The sequence below is a fragment of the Spermophilus citellus genome, assembly GCF_964194105.1.
Source record: "Spermophilus citellus genome assembly, chromosome: 3".
NCBI classification, from domain to species: domain Eukaryota; kingdom Metazoa; phylum Chordata; class Mammalia; order Rodentia; family Sciuridae; genus Spermophilus; species Spermophilus citellus.
Window position 1 is genome coordinate 10,234,084 of NC_138184.1, and position 17,915 is coordinate 10,251,998.

A 17,915-nucleotide genomic window follows, 5' to 3' on the forward strand; every position below is an offset into this window, starting at 1 on the left:
GTTTACAGGAAAATGTTTTGGAAAGTGCAGAATTCCCACATACTTCTCCTTTACTTCCTCCTGTGACCGCATATCTTTCTTTTTGTATGAATGTGGTAAATTTATTACAATTAATGAACCGATATGGATACATTATTAACCCAGGCCCATAGAACGGAGGCTCTGGATTTTGTGCTTATTATTCACCCATCCATCTTTTTATATATCCAGCCCTCCATTCAGTCACCTGTTTATTCACCGCCTCACTCACCGCCTATCATTCCATCTGTACCTGTATGTATATTTATTAACCCATCATCTATCTGTCAATATACTGTTTATGTTTTTATTTATTCACCCAAACTTCCCTTCTAGCTCCCATCTCTTCATCCATCTCTGCATTACACTGGCTATTATCTTATCTATCTATCCTATATCTATTATATCTATCTCTATTATATCTATCATTTATCTCTCTACTATCATCTGTCATCAATTTCTTTATTATATTCTTAATCTATTGTCTACCATACCAATCACCTATCATAGCTCTACTCTTTATTTATCTATCCTGTCTAGCTGGCCAGCTTCCTCCATTAACCCACCAGTTCATCCATCAATCCACTTATCCATTCATCCAATCATGAATACATATATTATTTTTTCATCTGTGTATTCATCCATTCACATGTATTCACCCCAGTAGGAACCCTGCCACCCCTGGAACACATATATGGTGTGCTTATTAGGACAAATACACCATCTCATAGGGCTGAGCTATGTCACTTCCAAGCCTTAGTCCACCATCCAGTTACTCAACAAGTGTCCTCATTGTCCCCCTTCTGGCATATGCTGTGCTAGAAAGACACTGGTGGCCCAGAGGGACAACAGACAAACACACCTCTCCCTCATGGAGCTCACATTCTGGTCTGTGGAGACAAGGTAATTTTGGATGAGGATAGAAGGAGAACCATAGGCTGAAGGAGGTGAGGGAGATGTGGGTGGGCAGGGGTCTTCTTGAGGCCTGGGTTACACCAGGAAATGTGATCTCTTGGCTCAAAATCTCCTAAAGAGAGTGTGTGGGTGTGGAGCAGCAGCAAGGGGGCCAGTGGGGCCTGGTGGGGAGCGGGGTGCGCTGGGCATGCAGGGCCTTGGCACCTGGAGCGGCATTGGATCTCATTCCAAATGCAAAGGAAGCCACCGCAGGGTTTTAAGCAGAGTTGACCTGGTCTGACTTATGTTTTAAGGACATCTATTTGACTTCAGTGGCAGCCAGATGCAGGGAAACCAGGGCAATGGCAGCTGCACTAGTCCCGGGTCATGGAGGAGGAGGTGGAGCAGCAGCTGCAGTGGGGATCTCTGGTGGCTTGAGCACACCGAGGGGTGTGTACTCAGGGTCCCCTGAGCATGGCTCAGCCCAAATTATCATTTAAAATCAACCCACCGTGGTTCCCAGCAGATTTGTGTGTAAGAATTAGTTGGAGATGGGCACAGTGGTGCACTCCTGTAATCTCAGCAGCTCAGGAGGCTGAGGCGGGAGGATCACAAGTTCAGAGCCAGTTTTAGCAACTTAGCAGGGCCCTAAGTAACTCAGCAAGACCCTATCTCTAAAATATTTTTTAAAAAATCTGGAGGTGTGACTCAGTGGTTAAGTGCCCCGGGTTTGAGATATATATAGATATATATATATTGGGGTTGTGGTCAAATACAGATTCCTGGACCCTGCCTTCAAAGTCTCATTTGTCAGTGTCTGAAGCCCAGCTAAATCTAACTCAAGCAAAAAAAAAAAAAGAAGAAGAAGGAGGAGGAAGGAAAATATATTTGACTCAGGTGACATTCTTTTTGGTCTCAAACTTGTGATTATCCTGCCTCCTCCCAAGTGGCTGGAATGACAGGCATGTGCCACCACTCCTAGCTGGTTCATGTGATCTAAAATCAACAGCACCTTCTGCAGTGCGCGTGTGTAGGTTCTCTCACCATTCCAACAGGAATCTCTTCATTTCTTGGCTCTGCTCTCTTTGCAGGCCCTGAGGGAGCAAGGTTGTAAGTCAGCAGATCCCAGATTACATTTAGGAGTTTAGCAATCTTTGTGAGAAAAAGAGCAAAAATTCTGAGGGTTATTCCCTGGAACAACCTGCATTACAAGTTGACCCAGGTGATACACCTGGAGAGAAGTCTAACTCTTGTAAGGAAAAAAGCTGGGCACAGTGGCACACCCTCCTGTAATCCCAGCTGCTCAGGAGGCTGAGGCTGGAGGATCACAAGTTCAAGGTCTGCCTGGGCAACTCAGTGAAACCTTGTCTCAAAAGTTAAATTAAAAAGGACTGGAAATGTTGTTCATGTTTCCTTATCTGCAAAGTGAATCGTGGGACAACGTTGATGCAGTGGTGCATGTCTAGCCCTTGGATTTGGGTCAGGGTACCGCATTTTCACCCACATCCATTCTCTGCCCCACAGGTGGCGACTGTGCCACCCTGCTGAAGAATATCGGGGCGCTTCCTGTGGAGATGGCCCGCATGTACTTCGCGGAGACCGTGCTGGCGCTAGAGTATTTGCACAACTACGGCATCGTGCACCGCGACCTCAAGCCGGACAAGTGAGCTTTGAACTCACCCAGCCCTTCCTCCCTGGCCCTTGGGAGGCTAGGGGTGAAGTGGACAGCCACCTCTGAGCCCCCCATGTGTGTTTGCAGTCTCCTCATCACCTCCATGGGTCACATCAAGCTCACGGATTTCGGACTCTCCAAGATGGGGCTCATGAGCCTCACCACCAACCTGTATGAAGGCCACATCGAGAAGGATGCCCGGGAATTCTTGGACAAACAGGTGTGTGGCGGGCGTGGGGGTCACCGAGGGTGGAGTGACCCAGCAGGACCTCAGGGGCCCAGGGCCTGGCGGGAGGCACAGTTCTCCCTCGAGGCCACTCCTGCGGCCAGGGCGCGGGCTGACCGCCTGCCCCCAGGTGTGTGGGACCCCAGAGTACATCGCGCCCGAGGTCATCCTGCGTCAGGGCTACGGCAAGCCAGTGGACTGGTGGGCCATGGGGATCATTCTCTACGAGTTCCTGGTGGGCTGCGTGCCCTTCTTCGGGGACACACCGGAAGAGCTCTTTGGACAGGTCATCAGTGGTATGTGCCTCCTAAGTGAGCAGGTGGGGGCACGAGTAGATGGGTAGGATGGGGGCCCCATGGGCTCCCAAAGCGATCTCTCAGCTCCAATTACCTTTGCAGATGACATCCTGTGGCCTGAGGGGGATGAGGCCCTGCCCACAGACGCCCAGCTCCTGATATCCAGTCTCCTGCAGACCAACCCTCTAGTCCGGCTTGGGGCAGGTAAGGGATCTGTTGTGCAGGAGAGCTGAGGCCTGAGGGCCTGTTGAGGAACAGGACACCGGAAGCCAGGCCCGGCTGTATCATGGCCTTGGGGTGGCCTTGGGGTGGAACATGGGTGAAGAGCTGGGTTGGCCAGCAGCCGCTGCTGGAGTGCCTTGCCTCCCAGGTGGTGCCTTTGAGGTGAAGCAACACAGTTTCTTTCGAGACCTGGACTGGACGGGGCTGCTGAGGCAGAAGGCTGAGTTCATCCCCCACCTAGAGTCCGAAGATGACACCAGCTATTTCGACAGTGAGTGGCAACAGGAGATGGGGCCTGGGTGGAGGATGGGTCCCAAGACAGGACCTCAGTAAGGTCTGGGATAAACCTAGAGACACCTGGATAAGAAATCTGAAGTTGAGGCGGCGTGGCCAATGGGAACACCGAAGGGGTGTGGCCTGTCGCGGGGCGGGGCTAGTTCAAGAACCAGTGAGAACTGTGGTTGCGGGTAGGGGTGGAGTCCCGTCAGGGGTGAGTGAGTTCTGAGGTTGGGCTGGGGTCAGAGGATCGGACTAGGAATCAAAAGGAGGGGGCCTGGGCTGTTCTGAAGGGTGCCAGGGGGCAGAGCTCTCTAAGTGGGATCTGGGGGTGTGGCCTCTCTGGGGTGGAGTGGTGCCTCTCAGAAAGGAGAAGGGACCCAGGATGGGGGCGGAGCCTGAACCCCTTCGAGAATGTGGCAGGGGCGTGGCCTCACCTGGAGGCCCGGCAAGAACCTGGGTGGAACTCTGAGGAATGGACCGGTATCCACAGTCACCCCCGTCCCCAGCCCGCTCCGATAGGTACCACCACGTGAACTCCTATGACGAAGATGACACGACGGAGGAGGAGCCCGTAGAGATCCGCCAGTTCTCCTCCTGCTCCCCGCGCTTTAGCAAGGTAGGTCAAGGCTGGGCTTGATGAGGGGGTGAGGGCGAGACCAGCTGCGCTGCGGGACTAGGGTTGGGGAAACAGGTGGATGAGGCCTAGAGGGGCCGTGGGAAGCAGGGCCCCAGGCGCCCAAGGCCTGAGTATTGGGAGGTTACTTAGCAGGTGGGAGTGAGCGAGTGGAGAGGCCTGGGGGTAGTCAGGACGGGCCGTACAGGGGTTGTTGGCATTGAGTGGAGTCTGAAGAGAACCAGGACAGTTGGTGCGAATGAGGTTCACAGTGGGGCAGGGTTAAGTTGAACAGGTCCAGTTAGGATTGGGATGAGGATGACCAAGGTCTAGCTTTGAGGAGAAACTTGGAGAGGGATGCCTGGTTGAGGATAGCCACGAATTGGGTAGTGGCTTGGGTAGATTGGCTGGACAGAGAGCAGATGGTTGAGGTCTTTGGCGGGACCTAGAACTAGGCAGACCTAAACTGTGTGGGGCAGGGCTTGAGTTGAAGAATTGTTGGATTTTTTTTAAGTGGTTTTTTTTAAGTTGTAGACAGATACAATATATTTTATTTATTTGGTTTTTTATGTGGTGCTAAGAGTCGAACCCCAGGGCCTCACATATGCTAGGCAAGCGCTCTACCACTGAGCCACAACCCCAGCCCCAATTGTCAGATATGGAGGGAATTGGGCAGGGACCCTCAGGAAGAGAAGTGTGGTTTGGGCGCATCTGTGTCAGGAAGCTGATTGGCTTGTGAGCGATGGCAGACCCGCCACCACTTACCCACCTTGCAGGTGTATAGCAGTATGGAACAGCTGTCGCAGCATGAGCCCAAGACCCCTGTAGCAGCCGCAGGGGGCAGCAAGCGGGAGCCAGGAGCCAAGGACGAGAAGGTGGCCGGCAAGCGGGAGGGGCTGGGCGGCCTGACCCTCCGTGAGAAGACCTGGAGAGGGGGCTCTCCGGAGATGTGAGCAGGGGTATGGATGGGTTTGGGGGCGGGGCATAGGGGCGTGTCTCCGCTGACCACGACCCCTCCGCGCAGCAAGCGCTTCTCTGCGTCTGAGGCCAGTTTCCTGGAGGGGGAGGCCAGTCCTCCCTTGGGTGCGCGTCGCCGATTCTCGGCGCTGCTGGAGCCCAGCCGCTTCAGCGCCCCCCAAGAGGATGAGGATGAGGCCCGGCTGCGCAGGCCTCGGCCCGGCTCCGACCCCCCAGGCTCGTTGGATGCGCGGGCCCCCAAAGAGGCGGCTCAAGGGGAAGGCACTCCCAGCGCCGGGGAACCTGAGGCCAGTGAGTCCCCTCTCCTGCTGCCTTCCCCAATCCCCAGTGGTGATACACTGAGCATTTAATGAGCCTAGTACTAGTCATACTCCATCCTGAAATGCTTATTAATAGTAGGAACACCGGATACTATGCTTGGACTGACGCGACAGACTCGGAAACAGAGGACTTCTCTGTATCAGGAGCTGTGCTGACTGTATATGTTATCCACCTCGGTTAAATCACAATCCAGCAGGGGGGAGAAGTGGGAAGAGCACTCCAGGCACAGGGAACAGCATGTGAGAAGTCCCTGGCCTTGGACTGATCTCTAACCCCCCTGTTCTGTGTTGCAGCTGAGCGTGCACGCCCAGGTGACCTCTGCACACCCTTGAAGGATGGGGACCCATCAGGCCCTAGGGCCACCAATGACCTGGTTCTACGCCGGGCACGGCACCAACAGCTATCAGGGGACCCTGCGGTAGAAAAGCGGCCTTCTCGAACAGGCGGCAAAGTCATCAAGTCAGCTTCAGCCACAGCCTTGTCTGTCATGATTCCTGCAGGTGATGCAGGGTTCCACCCATCAAGGGAGGGGCTACTCCCACTTGAGCCAGGACAGGCCAATGAGAATACTGCATTTTCCTTGTCCACAGTGATTGGCTCCATGATGGACCAATGACAGTCAGCTCTGGGACTTTGACAGGGAGGAGGGAGGAGCAAATACTAGGAGAGCTGTAGGTAATTGGCCATGACCTGTGACCATGGTTCTATGTCTGCAGTGGACCCACATGGAAGCTCACCCCTTGCTAGTCCCATGTCGCCACGATCTCTCTCTTCCAACCCATCCTCACGGGACTCCTCACCCAGCCGTGACTACTCACCTGCTGTCAGTGGCCTCCGCTCCCCCATCACCATCCAACGATCAGGCAAAAAATATGGCTTCACGCTACGGGCCATCCGCGTCTACATGGGTGACTCAGATGTCTACAGTGTCCACCATATTGTTTGGGTGAGCACTTATGGGTTACATTTGTTTCCAAGGGTGAGGAGAGGGGAGAGAGAAGGCCTCTGGATAAGAATCCCCCTTGACTCCCTCTTTAACTTACCTCTCTGACCCTCAGTTTCTTTATCTGTAAAATGGGAAGAATATGACTATTTCATAAGGTGTTATGAAGACTATAGTGCATGTAGAGCCAGGTGTCTGGCACATAAGCTTATGGAGCTTTTCTTATTACTATTCCGGTTAATCGTGCCCTTTTGGGATTCCCCATCACCAGCATGTGGAGGAAGGTGGCCCAGCCCAAGAGGCAGGCCTCTGTGCCGGGGACCTCATCACCCACGTGAATGGGGAACCTGTGCATGGCATGGTGCATCCTGAGGTCGTGGAGCTTATCCTTAAGGTGAGTGCAAGATGGGGCCTGCACTGGGTGGAGGGTGAGGAAGACCTGAGCCTTCTCCAGCAGATCATTCCTTCCCTTTCTCCCCTAGAGCGGCAACAAGGTGGCAGTGACCACAACACCCTTTGAAAATACCTCCATCCGAATTGGCCCCGCAAGGCGAAGCAGCTACAAGGCCAAAATGGCCAGGAGGAACAAGCGGCCCTCTGCCAAGGAGGGCCAGGAGAGGTGGGCAGGGCTGTAAATAGCCCAGTCTTTGATCAGTAGGAGGGGCTAAGGAGGTGGGACAAGGTGAGGACAGGCAAAGGGAAGTGCATGGGCAGGTGACTAGAGCAAAGGGGACCAACAATGTAAGAGGGGCTGGGAAAGTGGGGGAAATCCAGGAAGGGAGGCAGTGCCAGGTTGGGTGAGAGGTATGTGTCGTAGGCAGGTGTGCTTCAGATGTGGAGCAGAGAGAGCAGGGAGAAGTGGCCATGTGTGTCCAGGAGATAGTCCTGCTCTGTTGGATGTGTTTAGAAAGAGGCTGGGTTAAGAGATTTCTATCAGGAGCGAGCATACCAGGCAAGACTGAGCCACCTGAAATACAGTTATGTTGGCTAAACGACAGGAGTCGTTCTAATAAATGCTCCCTTAGGGGATTGCATTGTTGTGTGAACATCCACGAATGTACTTACACAACAAGACAGCTGTGACACTAGGCTATATATCTCCTGGGACTATGGTGGTATATGTGGTCCTTCCCTGATCTTATGGAGGGCATGACTATGATTTCTTTATAGATTGAAGGAGCGAAGGGCTGGGGATTTGACTCAGTTGGTAGAGCGCTTGCCCATTCTGCAAGGCCCTGGGTTCCAGTCCCAGCGCTATAAATACAAAGATTGAAGGAACTGGGTGAGGTGGGTGGGGATAGAAGTGGTGTTTTTTGTTTTTCCGTGGTACTGGGGATCGAATCCAGGGCCTCACATGCTAGGCAAGCGCTCTACCACTGAGCTACTACACCTTAGGACCCCAGAGTGCTGTTTTGATCAATGGATTTGGCCTGGACACTAAGGAGAGGATTTGAGTGAGAGGAGCCAAACTAGACTGCATCAGGTGAATTAACCCTGATAGGTGGGTTGTAGGAGGAGAGGGTGGGGCTATGAATATGGGAGGATCCAGAAGAGGTTGGTTTTGTTTGGATTGGTGTTTCTAGCTTGGACTGGGAGTGGCCAACAACGAGTGGGCGTGGTCAAAAGTGGGCGTGGCCAGGCAGGACTGAGACCAGGGAAATTCTGCCTTGATTGTAGAGGAAGTACTAGAAACTCAGAGAGATTACAGCAGCTGCTGTGCAGCCCAGAAGTGGGAGGGGCCAAGAATCTGAAGTTTGATCCAGGTTGGATGTTTCCCTCCCTTTCTCCCAGCAAGAAGCGCAGCTCCCTCTTTCGGAAGATCACCAAGCAGTCCAACCTGCTGCACACTAGCCGCTCTCTGTCGTCACTGAACCGCTCACTGTCGTCCAGCGACAGTCTTCCGGGTTCGCCCACACATGGGCTGCCAGCGCGCTCTCCCACACACAGTTACCGCTCCACGCCTGACTCCGCCTACCTAGGTAAGTTTTGCACCTGCGTGGGGTGGGGGGAGAGAGGCACTGGCTTATCAGTGGCCACTGGTGGCGGTGCTCACTGAGCGCTGCATCTCCCTGGCACGCAGGCGCCTCATCCCAGAGTAGCTCGCCGGCCTCCAGCACACCCAACTCGCCAGCGTCGTCGGCCTCGCACCACATCCGGCCCAGCACTTTGCATGGCTTGTCCCCGAAGCTCCATCGCCAGTACCGCTCTGCTCGATGCAAGTCAGCTGGCAACATCCCCTTGTCGCCACTGGCGCACACGCCGTCTCCCACGCAGGCGTCGCCCCCTCCGCTGCCTGGCCACACGGTAGGCAGCTCGCATACCACACAGAGCTTCCCAGCCAAACTGCACTCATCGCCGCCCGTCGTACGTCCGCGCCCCAAGAGTGCCGAGCCTCCGCGCTCGCCGCTCCTCAAGCGCGTGCAGTCAGCCGAGAAGCTGGGGGCCTCGCTGGGCGCCGACAAGAAGGGCGCACTGCGCAAACACAGCCTTGAGGTGGGCCACCCAGACTTCCGCAAGGACTTCCACGGCGAGCTGGCGCTGCATAGCCTAGCAGAGTCCGATGGTGAGACGCCTCCCATCGAGGGTCCTGGAGCGACCCGTCAAGTCGCCGTCCGTCGCCTGGGCCGCCAGGAGTCGCCCCTGAGCTTGGGCGCGGACCCGTTGCTTCCCGATGGTGCTCCCAGGCTACCGATATCCAGCAAGGAGAAGGAGTCCCCTGGCGGGGCTGAAGCCTGCACTCCTCCCCGTGCTACAACCCCCGGGGGCCGGACCCTGGAGCGGGACCCGGGCTGCACGCGGCACCAGAGCGTTCAGACGGAAGACGGCGCGGGCGGGGTGGCAAGGGCCGTGGCCAAGGCGGCGCTGAGCCCTGTGCAGGAACACGAGACAGGCCGGCGAAGTAGCTCAGGAGAGGCTGGCACGCCCCTGGTGCCCATTGTGGTAGAGCCAGTGAGGCTGGGGGTCAAGGCAGAGGCGTCCCAGCCTCCAGGCACGGACTCCAAGGGCTTACAGGAACCCACCTCCCAGGCGCCCTCTGCACAGGAGGCCCCTCGGGGCCGGGAGCGCTGGGTCCTGGAGGTGGTGGAGGAGCGGACCACGCTGAGCGGAACTCGCTCCAAGCCGGCTTCCCCCAAGCTCTCCCCAGACCCTCAGACACCCATGCTAGCCCCAACCAAGAATGCGCCCAGCAGTGCAGGGCCCCCAGCCCCACCCACTTCCCTCCTGGTCCCAGGCACCAAGCCTGAAGTAGGGCCGACTTCCCAGTGCCCTGTTGAAGCTGTGCCTCCAGCAGGCCTGACCAAAAAAGGGGCATCCAGCCCAGCACCCCCAGGTCCATAGCCAAGGAGGCCGTTGGTCCTGTGCTGTACAGCCATCCTATACATATGTACACATATAAATAAAGTGCGTCTGTGCTGTGTGAGCTCTCTGGGGCTCACCCTTTCTCCCCTGGCAAGGGAGACACACGTGCCAGCCCCCATGCCCCTGTGCCCGTTTGGAGGTGGAACTCTGGTCCTGGCTACCATGGAAAGGGGAGGTGAATTTTGAGTAGCACACTTATGCACCAGCTGTATCCAGACTCTTAGGAAGAGAAGAGGATGGGGTGTCTAATCTGTGTCCTAATGCCTACCTGAAGAAAAAGTCAATAGCATCATCCAAAGGATTTCCTTTTATTCAACAATCCTGAGTGGAGTATTACAATCTCCATTTTGTAGATTTGTAGACTAAGGCACATAATTGAGGTCACACAATTAAGAGGGGGCTAAACTGGGATTCAAACTCAAATCCAAACTTGTTCCCAAGCCTTAGTTCTTTGTTCTTCTGGGCTTAGTTTTTTGTTCTGCTGACTCTGCTCTATTCTATACAGTGTGTCCAGTTTTTCACCAGGGGCTGGAAGGCCTTCCAGAGGGCAGGCAGCTGGGCACACAGTGTGCCTCCACCCCGATATTTTTCTCGGAGGTTCCTATTCATGTCACTCACACAGGCCCAGGGCCCTTCTGGGGCCACACACCATTTGGAGTGGTCCTCTGTGGCATTGAAGCTTGGTCCACTTGGTCCAGGGAAGCTTATCTGGGTCACATCCAGAACGTGTTGGGTCCCTGAACAGTTGGAGGGCAGGGTGCCTCTAGAATTTGGCCAGAACTGGACCTGCAGGTTGCTGCCAAGAGCTGCGGCCAACCAGCCTGAATACAAGTCTGCAGAAAATAGAAAGAGGACATGGCCAGGGGCAGGGCCAATGCTAGAGATTCCCTAGGTCACTCCCTGTCTCTGGGCTCAATTGTCAATTCTCATCAACTGCAAGAATGACAACATTAACATCAATGGCCCTTACCAAAGACTTTATGTGCATCACTTCATTCACAACCATGCTTTAAGGTAGGCATCGGTGTTCCCATTTTCAGACAAGAAAACAGGCTCAGATGAAATCACACATCACACAGCCAGAAATCAAAATCTGAACCCTGATGGTTGTTTACCTCTCATGTGATTATGGCTGCCAAAGAAACCTGATCTTGGTTTGTTCTAAGCCGTGGCTACACCAGATTGCCCTTCCACAAAGAACACACCACCCCCAGCCTCAAGGCTTACCATCTCCAAACTTTCCAGATTTGGCAAAGCTCTGGAAAGCAGTCCCTGCCTGTGTCACCAGTGTTACACTGCTGTTCCAGGGTTCTTGGGTAACATGGGAGCCACTGACCACTTTCTCCAGGATGGGGAGTTTCTGGGCAATGACACCATCCAGCTTGAAGTCATAGACCAGGGGGTAGGTGTAGGTCAGTTGCCCGCCTGGAGGACAAGGAAGAAGGAAACGTGAGGCTGATCATTCCAACTTTTGATCAGGGAATTTGGACTTACCTTGCTAACTCTACTCACCAATCTCTGAGAACTGGGAAAGGGGAAAAGACACACAGAGGAGAGTCTGTCCATATGTTTGAGCATTATGAGGCCAGCTGTATGCACCAGAGGAGGTGGGTGGAGGGAAACGTGGCACGCTGTGAACCAGCCAAAAGCCCCCTTCTTGGTCCAGGAGCAGGACGCCTGAACCAGAAGAAAGGGATCAGGGGACTGCTCAAAGTATTCCCCCTCAAGCAAGATTATCTGAATTTTGCATGGGGTCTTGGAGAGAGAGTGTAGGCAGGGAACAGATACCCACCCTCCATGAGGTCAAATGTTAGCTTAGGAAAAAATGCATAAGGAAACAGGGCCCCTCCTTAGCTCCCAGACCAGGACTCACCTTTCGTATGCCCGTGGCTGGAAGAGTCCTGAACCATGCTGGAGTCAGGCGGCTGGTCATTGTAGAGTAGGAAGGCCAGCTGGGATGGGGGGTTGGGGGGAGAGAGGAGTAACCTAAAGGTTCCCCCCAGGCGGGGCCTCTCCTAGAGTCTCACACCCAGGTTCGGACAGCATCGTTCACCTGGCTAGTGTTGCCACGATACAGCGGCAGCAGGCTGCGGCCCACGGCCCCTGTGGAGCTGTTGATGGACCCCGCGCCGTCGCGCCAACCCCCTGATTTCTCGTCCAAGTATTTGTACCGCATTCCCCTCCAGACCGCATCCCCAGGGTGGCTGTGGGCTGGCAGCTTGTAGACAACGAACCTGGAGGTTGGGGAAGGCACAGAAAAGGAGAAGGGAAAGAGAAGAAGCTCCATGCTTCATGGAACCACCCAGCAACGCCAGAGGCTCCCGGCGGCTCTCCCGCACCTTGTCCCCTCCCAGCCCCGTGGCCTGCTGGCTCACCAGTCCACAGGCTGCCCCGAGTCCCCATAGCAGCTCAGGGCCCCGGCAGGGACCCACAGCAGAGCGACCAGCAGCAGCCGATTCAGCGCTGCCATGGGGCTGGAATTGAGGAATCTGGGTTGAGACAGGGGGGAACCGGGTCACAAGTTCCTAGAGGCCCTTACTTCCCCAAACTTGGGCGGAAACACCTCGAGGGTGGAGACTCCGCCTCTGAGAACCAAGGCAGTGATTTGGAAAGGCAGCCTCCCATCCCCTGCAAGGGCGGGGCTCCCCTCCAGGCGGCGCCTCCCCGCAGGCCCGCCCTCCACAGGGCCAGCCGCTGCGCAGACTCCACCTCTCACCACGCCCCCTTAGGGCGGGGCGGTCCGGTGAGCCGTCTCTGACGGGGCCTCTGTGGGAGTCCCGCCCCGGTTTCTCTCTGGGAGGCTAATCTCAGACCACTCTTCTTTTGGAACCCTCTCTAGCTTCCGCATCTGAATCAGGCACAAGTTTGGGTTTCCTCCACTTTCTTGCCTTGTAAGTTAGGCCCAGCTCTTGTCACCTATGTTCTCTTAAGGGGACTGATACTCCCCTTCTTCTCTGTTTTCATTCTGCATCTTTTCTCAGCCCCCCCCCCCCCCCAGCTAGCTGAGTCACCTTGGATCGTGATGAAGTTTTGGGGCCGGTCTGAGGATTCTTAAATGGAGGGACACTGTCGTTGTGAATGTCCCCAGAGCTCAAGACAGGATACAGGACGGTGCTTAGTCTTAGAAGTGGAAAGGGGATGACAAAGCCCTGCAGTGCCCGGAAGGCCCAGGTCATCGTTAGTGAGGGGATATCGAAGTTTAGATGAGGATGTGTACCCCCTACCCCATATCACCTCTGGTGGTACAACTTCCTTCCAGCTTCCAACACTCATAATCCAGTCAGGTCAACGAGGAAGCTTTATATAGGAAGGGCATTTTTATAGGACCCATAATCATTCCCAACTGATGTGGAGCTTCATGAGCATTGGCATGAAGCCCCTTTGCAGGCCCCGGGTCTCTGGGAAACCTCACACCACCCACCTCCCGCTGTCCAGGGCTTCCTGCAAGCTGGTCTGAGTCCCATTTATTTGATGGTCTGTTGCACTGGGTCTGTGTGACTGTTAGATATTTCTGTGTGGCTCCCTTTGGTTGGAGACTCCCCTAGGTTTGTCTGTGTCAGTTCTTGATCTTTCCGTGGATTTGTGGAGTCCAAACAAGGGTCCTCTGTCCTTGGGAAAACAACCCTGCATGGATCCACTTTTTACATTCCCCAGTTCCTGGCAAGATCCAAGTACCAGGGCAGGGCTTAAAGGTGGCGCTTCATGTGCAAGGCTAGGTGGTCGGAGCGTGAAAAAGCACGCGGGCAGAACTGGCAGCTGAAAGGACGAAGTCCTGTGTGTTTCCGGAAGTGACGGGTCAGCTCATCAGAGCGTGCAAACTTCCAGCCGCAGCCATCCCACGAGCAGGCATATGGCTTCTCTCCTAAGGGGCAAGGAAGCTGTGAGTGCCACTGTCTGACCCACCCTGTCCCTGGGTCTGCTGCATCAGGTAACATCCCTTTTCTCAGCCTGGGCCAGAACTAGGATGGGGCAAGTGAGGTATCTAGGGTATAATACTAAAGGAACACTCATTTTCAGGGGCCTGCCGGTGTATGCACCCTTCTTCTTCCTCTATACCTCCAACTGGCTCACACACTCTCTCATTTCCTGGGCCCAAGCCTGCACCCTACACCATTGTCCTCACTTCCTATGCCCTAGTACCCTGTCCTAGGACAGCCCCAACCCCGTCCTTCTGTCTTGCCTCCAATAGTCCAGGCCCTTTCTTGCACCAGGGAGCCCTTAGCAGCTGTGTAACCTCGCCCCTGACCTTGGTGTCTGAACCCTGAAATTCACCTCCGTGTTCCAGGCCTTGTGTCCAGTGGTTATGATCTCCTCGCTGCACTTGAGGGACAGTATACACTTGGCCTAACCCTTGTCTATCACTCCCGGGACCTAACTTTTTCTTTTTGTTGTTGTTGGTGGTGGTGGTGATGGGAATTGCAGCAAAGGCCTTAAGCATTCCAGACAAATGCTCTACCACTGAGTCACATTCCCAGTGCCTTTTTATGCCTTTTGTCTCCCAGCTCTCCCCTCTTCCGCTCTAGACCTGCTTGGAAGTCGAGGCCTTTCCCCAGTGAGTCGACCCTGAAACTGATTATACCCATCTTATCCTGCTGGGTCCTAGCCACGCCTCACCAAGCAAACACGTGCCTGGAAACACTGGGCATGGCCTCAGTGGCTCTGGCATTCCAGATTGAACCCTCCCCTCAGTCCCTTCTCTAGCTGCACCCCTCGTCCGGACTTCTGCCCCTCCGACCAGCCCTGGCGCAGCTCTTACGAGTCGGCCCCCAGTACTGAAACGCTCCCCCAATTTTCCAGGCCCTTTTTCTGCCCGGTCCTCCTCCAGCGTTGGTGCTGCGCTCTCTGGCTCTGCCCAGAAAGTTCCAGATCTCCTCCCCGCTCACTCGGCCCCGCCCCTTGCTGTGACTCTGCTTGTAGCCCTGCCTCTGCCGTCCAGAACCTGCCCTCCGGCCTGCACTTCGCCTTTAGCCCCCTCGCCCTTCTTAATTTCTCGCTCTGCGGCGGGGCTCTGCTCTGGGGTCCTGTCCTAACCCGGCTGCGCGCCCGGGCCCCGCCCCCTTACCCGTGTGCGTGCGCAGATGCGCCTTCAGGTGGGAGCTCTTGGTGTAGCTCTTGCCGCACCCCGGGTGCGCGCACGTGTGCGCAGCCTGCCTCTTGTGCGTCCACGGTCGCCGACCGCGCTTTGATGGAGCGACGTCTGTAGTTACTCCTGAGTCTCCTGCGGAGCCCCCGAGTCCCGTGCCCACCGTCCCGGGTCCCAGGCAATTCAGATAGGATGGGGTCGCGACGGGGGCAGGCGAAGGCGCCGGGAGACCGGGGAAGAACTGGAAGTGCCCTTGATACTGCGGCGCTGGGTACAGCGCGGGATACCCCGATAGCAGCCCGTAGGGGGCGCCCGGAGCCGCGGGCACTGAAAACCCGGTCCGCGGGAAGTAGCTACCCGAGGAGCCCGCACCTGACCCTGGGTACACTGGCTGCAGCTGCAGTGCCTTGGGCTCGGGGGCTGGGGCAAGGGCTGGTGCCACTAAGGGGTTGGGAGCTGTCGCCCCCTGGGCAGGGCGAACCCAGCCTGCCTGCTCCTCGGAGCCCAAGAGCCCAGCCGAAAACTCCGAGCCGCCGGCATACGGGCCCAGAGTCTCAGGCGGCGGTGGGAATTGCGCCCCGGGGCCCTCACTGGACGTCAGAGCACAGGTCCGGGGCTCACCGCCCGGCTCCGGGCCCGGAAAGTTGGTGAGCAAAAGACTCAGGTCCCAGTCGGCGGCCGCGTCCTTCTCATTGTCCTCATTCTCCCTAGGCTGGTCTTCCGACTCCATGCCCACGTAAAGGGGTGGCCCCGTGTGGTCGGGGGGACCTGGACCCATGTCCTGTGCCTCCTCGGAACGCCACCACTGGAGAGGGAGCGCACAGCTTGAGACTTCAGCAGACACCGCGGGGTACTTTACCCAGGGACAGTGGCTGGCCAGAGGCTTCTGACTGTCATACCCCAAACTACCCCCCTAACTCTCCTTCAGCTCCAGAGACAGAGGTCCATAGGTCTGTCTGGAGAGAGAAGATAAGACTTCCTTTATCTGCAGCCATATTCAGGATGGGGGAAGGGTGGTAGAACTGGGGATGGGAGGCTGAGTTGGGGAAACCCAGCCTTGACTCAGTTCCCCCCCAGACCCTCCCTCTCCTTCCCCATCTCCCAATAAGATTAAGTCCCAAGGCCTGGAAAAACCCCAGATAGCTTTACTCTTTCCAATTGATATTGGGTTCATTGTTTGTCCTTCTGAGCCTAAACACACAAGGGGTTCAGCTCACACCTCAGTTTTCCATTTCAGAAATAGGCCCCATCCCAAACCTCAGAACCCCCTAGACCTTGATGGAGGAGAATACCAAGGCAAAATGCAGGCCTAACCCCCCCCCAAAACCTGTGGCTACAGCAGTGACTTGTGGACAGCCCACCTGGATCCCACCTGACCCCACCTTAAGGAAGTCCTCCTGGGTGTCCGGGAAGGGGCCCAGGGTCGTCAGCGTGCTGATGGAGGGCAAGGCAGTCTCAGCTGTGGCCATGGCTGGCTGGTGCTCACCCCGCACCTCAGGCCTCCTCTCCCTTGGCTGCCTCGTGGGCTCTGAGGCTCTCTGGGCCCCTTGGAGGGCTCCTCTCAGCCCTCAGCTGATTGGCTGCAGCCCTTGATAAGGCACAGACAAGGCAGGGGTCACTGTTTCAGGGGAACGGACCTCACCTCCTACTGTTTGGGGCTGGGCCTGAAAGACTGATTCTGTTTTCAAAGCTAAGTCAGATGTCAGTGGTGGGGGGGTCCTGGGATTGAGGGTGCAGGTGCTGGGTAAAGAGGCACTGAGTCCTCAAAAAGGGAGAAGCTTAGAGGCCTGTTCTCAGTTTACCTTTCTGGAGAAAGGGCAAGTGACAGAATGCATATTCTGGGAAGGGGCTGTGGGACCCCCTTGTTCCCCAATAGGACTCTGCAGCCCTTCCCCTCCCCAATAAACAGCAGCAACCGTGCTGATGGCGGGACTTGGCACGAACTCCCTGCCAGGCATTATCAGACACACCAGATGTCGGAGGTTGCTATCAGGTGGGGGCCCAGAACACCCAGAGCTGTGTCCCCAGTGAGGGGGAGGGCTGGAGGTTGGGTCTGCAAACTAGCTTGGTTTCATACTGACTGGGATGTGAGCTCTCAGGGTCTGAACCCTGTGGTGGGAGGGAGCCCCTGCCAATCAGCCAACCATTGCCTACCACTGACTCTCAGTGGGCACTGCATGGAACTATGGGGAAGGGGAGGCTGGTGCAGTTACAGTTGTTTCAAGGTGATGGGGGCAGGGATGGGATGTTGGATCAAGCAGGAGACCCAAACCCTGGTTCTGGGCCTGGCCACTGCTCGATGAATGAACCACACTGAGGTTCTGCAAGAGAGGCCTCCACTCTGGTGCCTCGGGAGCTTGGATAGGCACACAACCTCACGCCCCAGAAACAGTTCCTAGCTACACATAGCCATGCAATTACATAGTGACACAAGTTCCTGATCTCTTAGTCCAGGAAACCACACAGAAAGTAGGGTTTCTGTACATATATAGTCATCCTTCCATATCCACAGGGGATTGGTTCAGGACCCCCCTCCCAGATTTTAAAATTCACAGATGTTCAAGTCCCTTATACAAAATGGCACTATTTGTATAGAATCTTCTTACAGCCTTTAAATACTTTAAATCATCTCCAGATTAATTATAATACTTAATGCACTGTAAATGCTATGCAAACAGTTGTTGATACTATATTGCTTAGCATTGCACAATATTTACAGACACAGTCCTGAGATGCAGAATTCATAATGACAGGTGCTGAAAAAAATCCCAGTTACACCATCCCACTGATACAGTTTGGCCACAACCAAGTAGACACACGGAGATTCCTGGGTATGTTGTTATTATAACTATTGACGTCGCACAACCCCCTAAAACAGAGGTGGCCTCAGACACAAAAAAATAAAACGTGGCTGCACACAGCTGTCCACAAACATAATGATGGAGTCATGCACACAACCATACATCATAAAATCACAGACATCCTCCCCAAAACCTGCACTTTGAATAGC

General features: G+C 55.3%; 3 protein-coding genes across 3 annotated transcripts in view; 1 reads left to right on the forward strand and 2 right to left on the reverse strand.

Moving 5' to 3' along the window:
• LOC308644603 (microtubule-associated serine/threonine-protein kinase 1) overlaps window positions 1-9,801 on the forward strand; it is a gene marked incomplete at both ends in the record, with an annotated part of 23,790 nt that extends 13,989 nt beyond the window's left edge. Inside the window, 14 exons of the mRNA XM_081285969.1 lie at window positions 2,437-2,575; window positions 2,672-2,804; window positions 2,941-3,106; window positions 3,209-3,310; window positions 3,477-3,599; window positions 4,114-4,223; window positions 4,997-5,169; window positions 5,245-5,489; window positions 5,813-6,019; window positions 6,236-6,465; window positions 6,734-6,856; window positions 6,945-7,081; window positions 8,254-8,441; window positions 8,543-9,801. Coding sequence (XP_081142095.1) covers window positions 2,437-2,575; window positions 2,672-2,804; window positions 2,941-3,106; window positions 3,209-3,310; window positions 3,477-3,599; window positions 4,114-4,223; window positions 4,997-5,169; window positions 5,245-5,489; window positions 5,813-6,019; window positions 6,236-6,465; window positions 6,734-6,856; window positions 6,945-7,081; window positions 8,254-8,441; window positions 8,543-9,801 — 3,335 coding nt within the window. The remainder of the gene's footprint in view (window positions 1-2,436; window positions 2,576-2,671; window positions 2,805-2,940; window positions 3,107-3,208; window positions 3,311-3,476; window positions 3,600-4,113; window positions 4,224-4,996; window positions 5,170-5,244; window positions 5,490-5,812; window positions 6,020-6,235; window positions 6,466-6,733; window positions 6,857-6,944; window positions 7,082-8,253; window positions 8,442-8,542) is intronic.
• Window positions 9,802-10,111: 310 nt separating this feature from the next.
• On the reverse strand, window positions 10,112-12,466 carry LOC308645343 (deoxyribonuclease-2-alpha-like). The gene is made up of 6 exons (XM_081287386.1): window positions 12,198-12,466; window positions 11,876-12,056; window positions 11,696-11,774; window positions 11,335-11,499; window positions 11,050-11,247; window positions 10,112-10,655 (listed from the first exon to the last, which is right to left on the reverse strand). The coding sequence occupies exons 1-6, from the start codon at window positions 12,290-12,292 to the stop codon at window positions 10,315-10,317; spliced, it is 1,059 nt and encodes a 352-aa protein (XP_081143512.1). The 5' UTR covers window positions 12,293-12,466; the 3' UTR covers window positions 10,112-10,314.
• A 615-nt stretch (window positions 12,467-13,081) lies between these two features.
• Window positions 13,082-16,374, reverse strand: LOC308644839 (Krueppel-like factor 1; the record flags this gene model as incomplete). Its single annotated transcript, XM_081286529.1, has 3 exons — window positions 13,082-13,684; window positions 14,885-15,710; window positions 16,288-16,374. 3 exons carry the CDS (start codon window positions 16,372-16,374, stop codon window positions 13,509-13,511), a joined length of 1,089 nt encoding a protein of 362 aa, XP_081142655.1. The 3' UTR covers window positions 13,082-13,508.
• Window positions 16,375-17,915: the final 1,541 nt, after the last annotated feature.

Excerpts from the sequence above, each read along its gene's own strand:
- LOC308645343 (XM_081287386.1), bottom strand. The coding sequence starts at position 12,292 with ATGGCAGCGCTGAATCGGCTGCTGCTGGTCGCTCTGCTGTGGGTCCCT. Across the intron at positions 11,775-11,875 it reads ATCGTGGCAACACTAGCCAG|CTGGCCTTCCTACTCTACAA; the intron begins GTGAACGATGCT and ends CCCCCATCCCAG. Across the intron at positions 10,656-11,049 it reads ATCTGGAAAGTTTGGAGATG|ACTTGTATTCAGGCTGGTTG; the intron begins GTAAGCCTTGAG and ends TATTTTCTGCAG.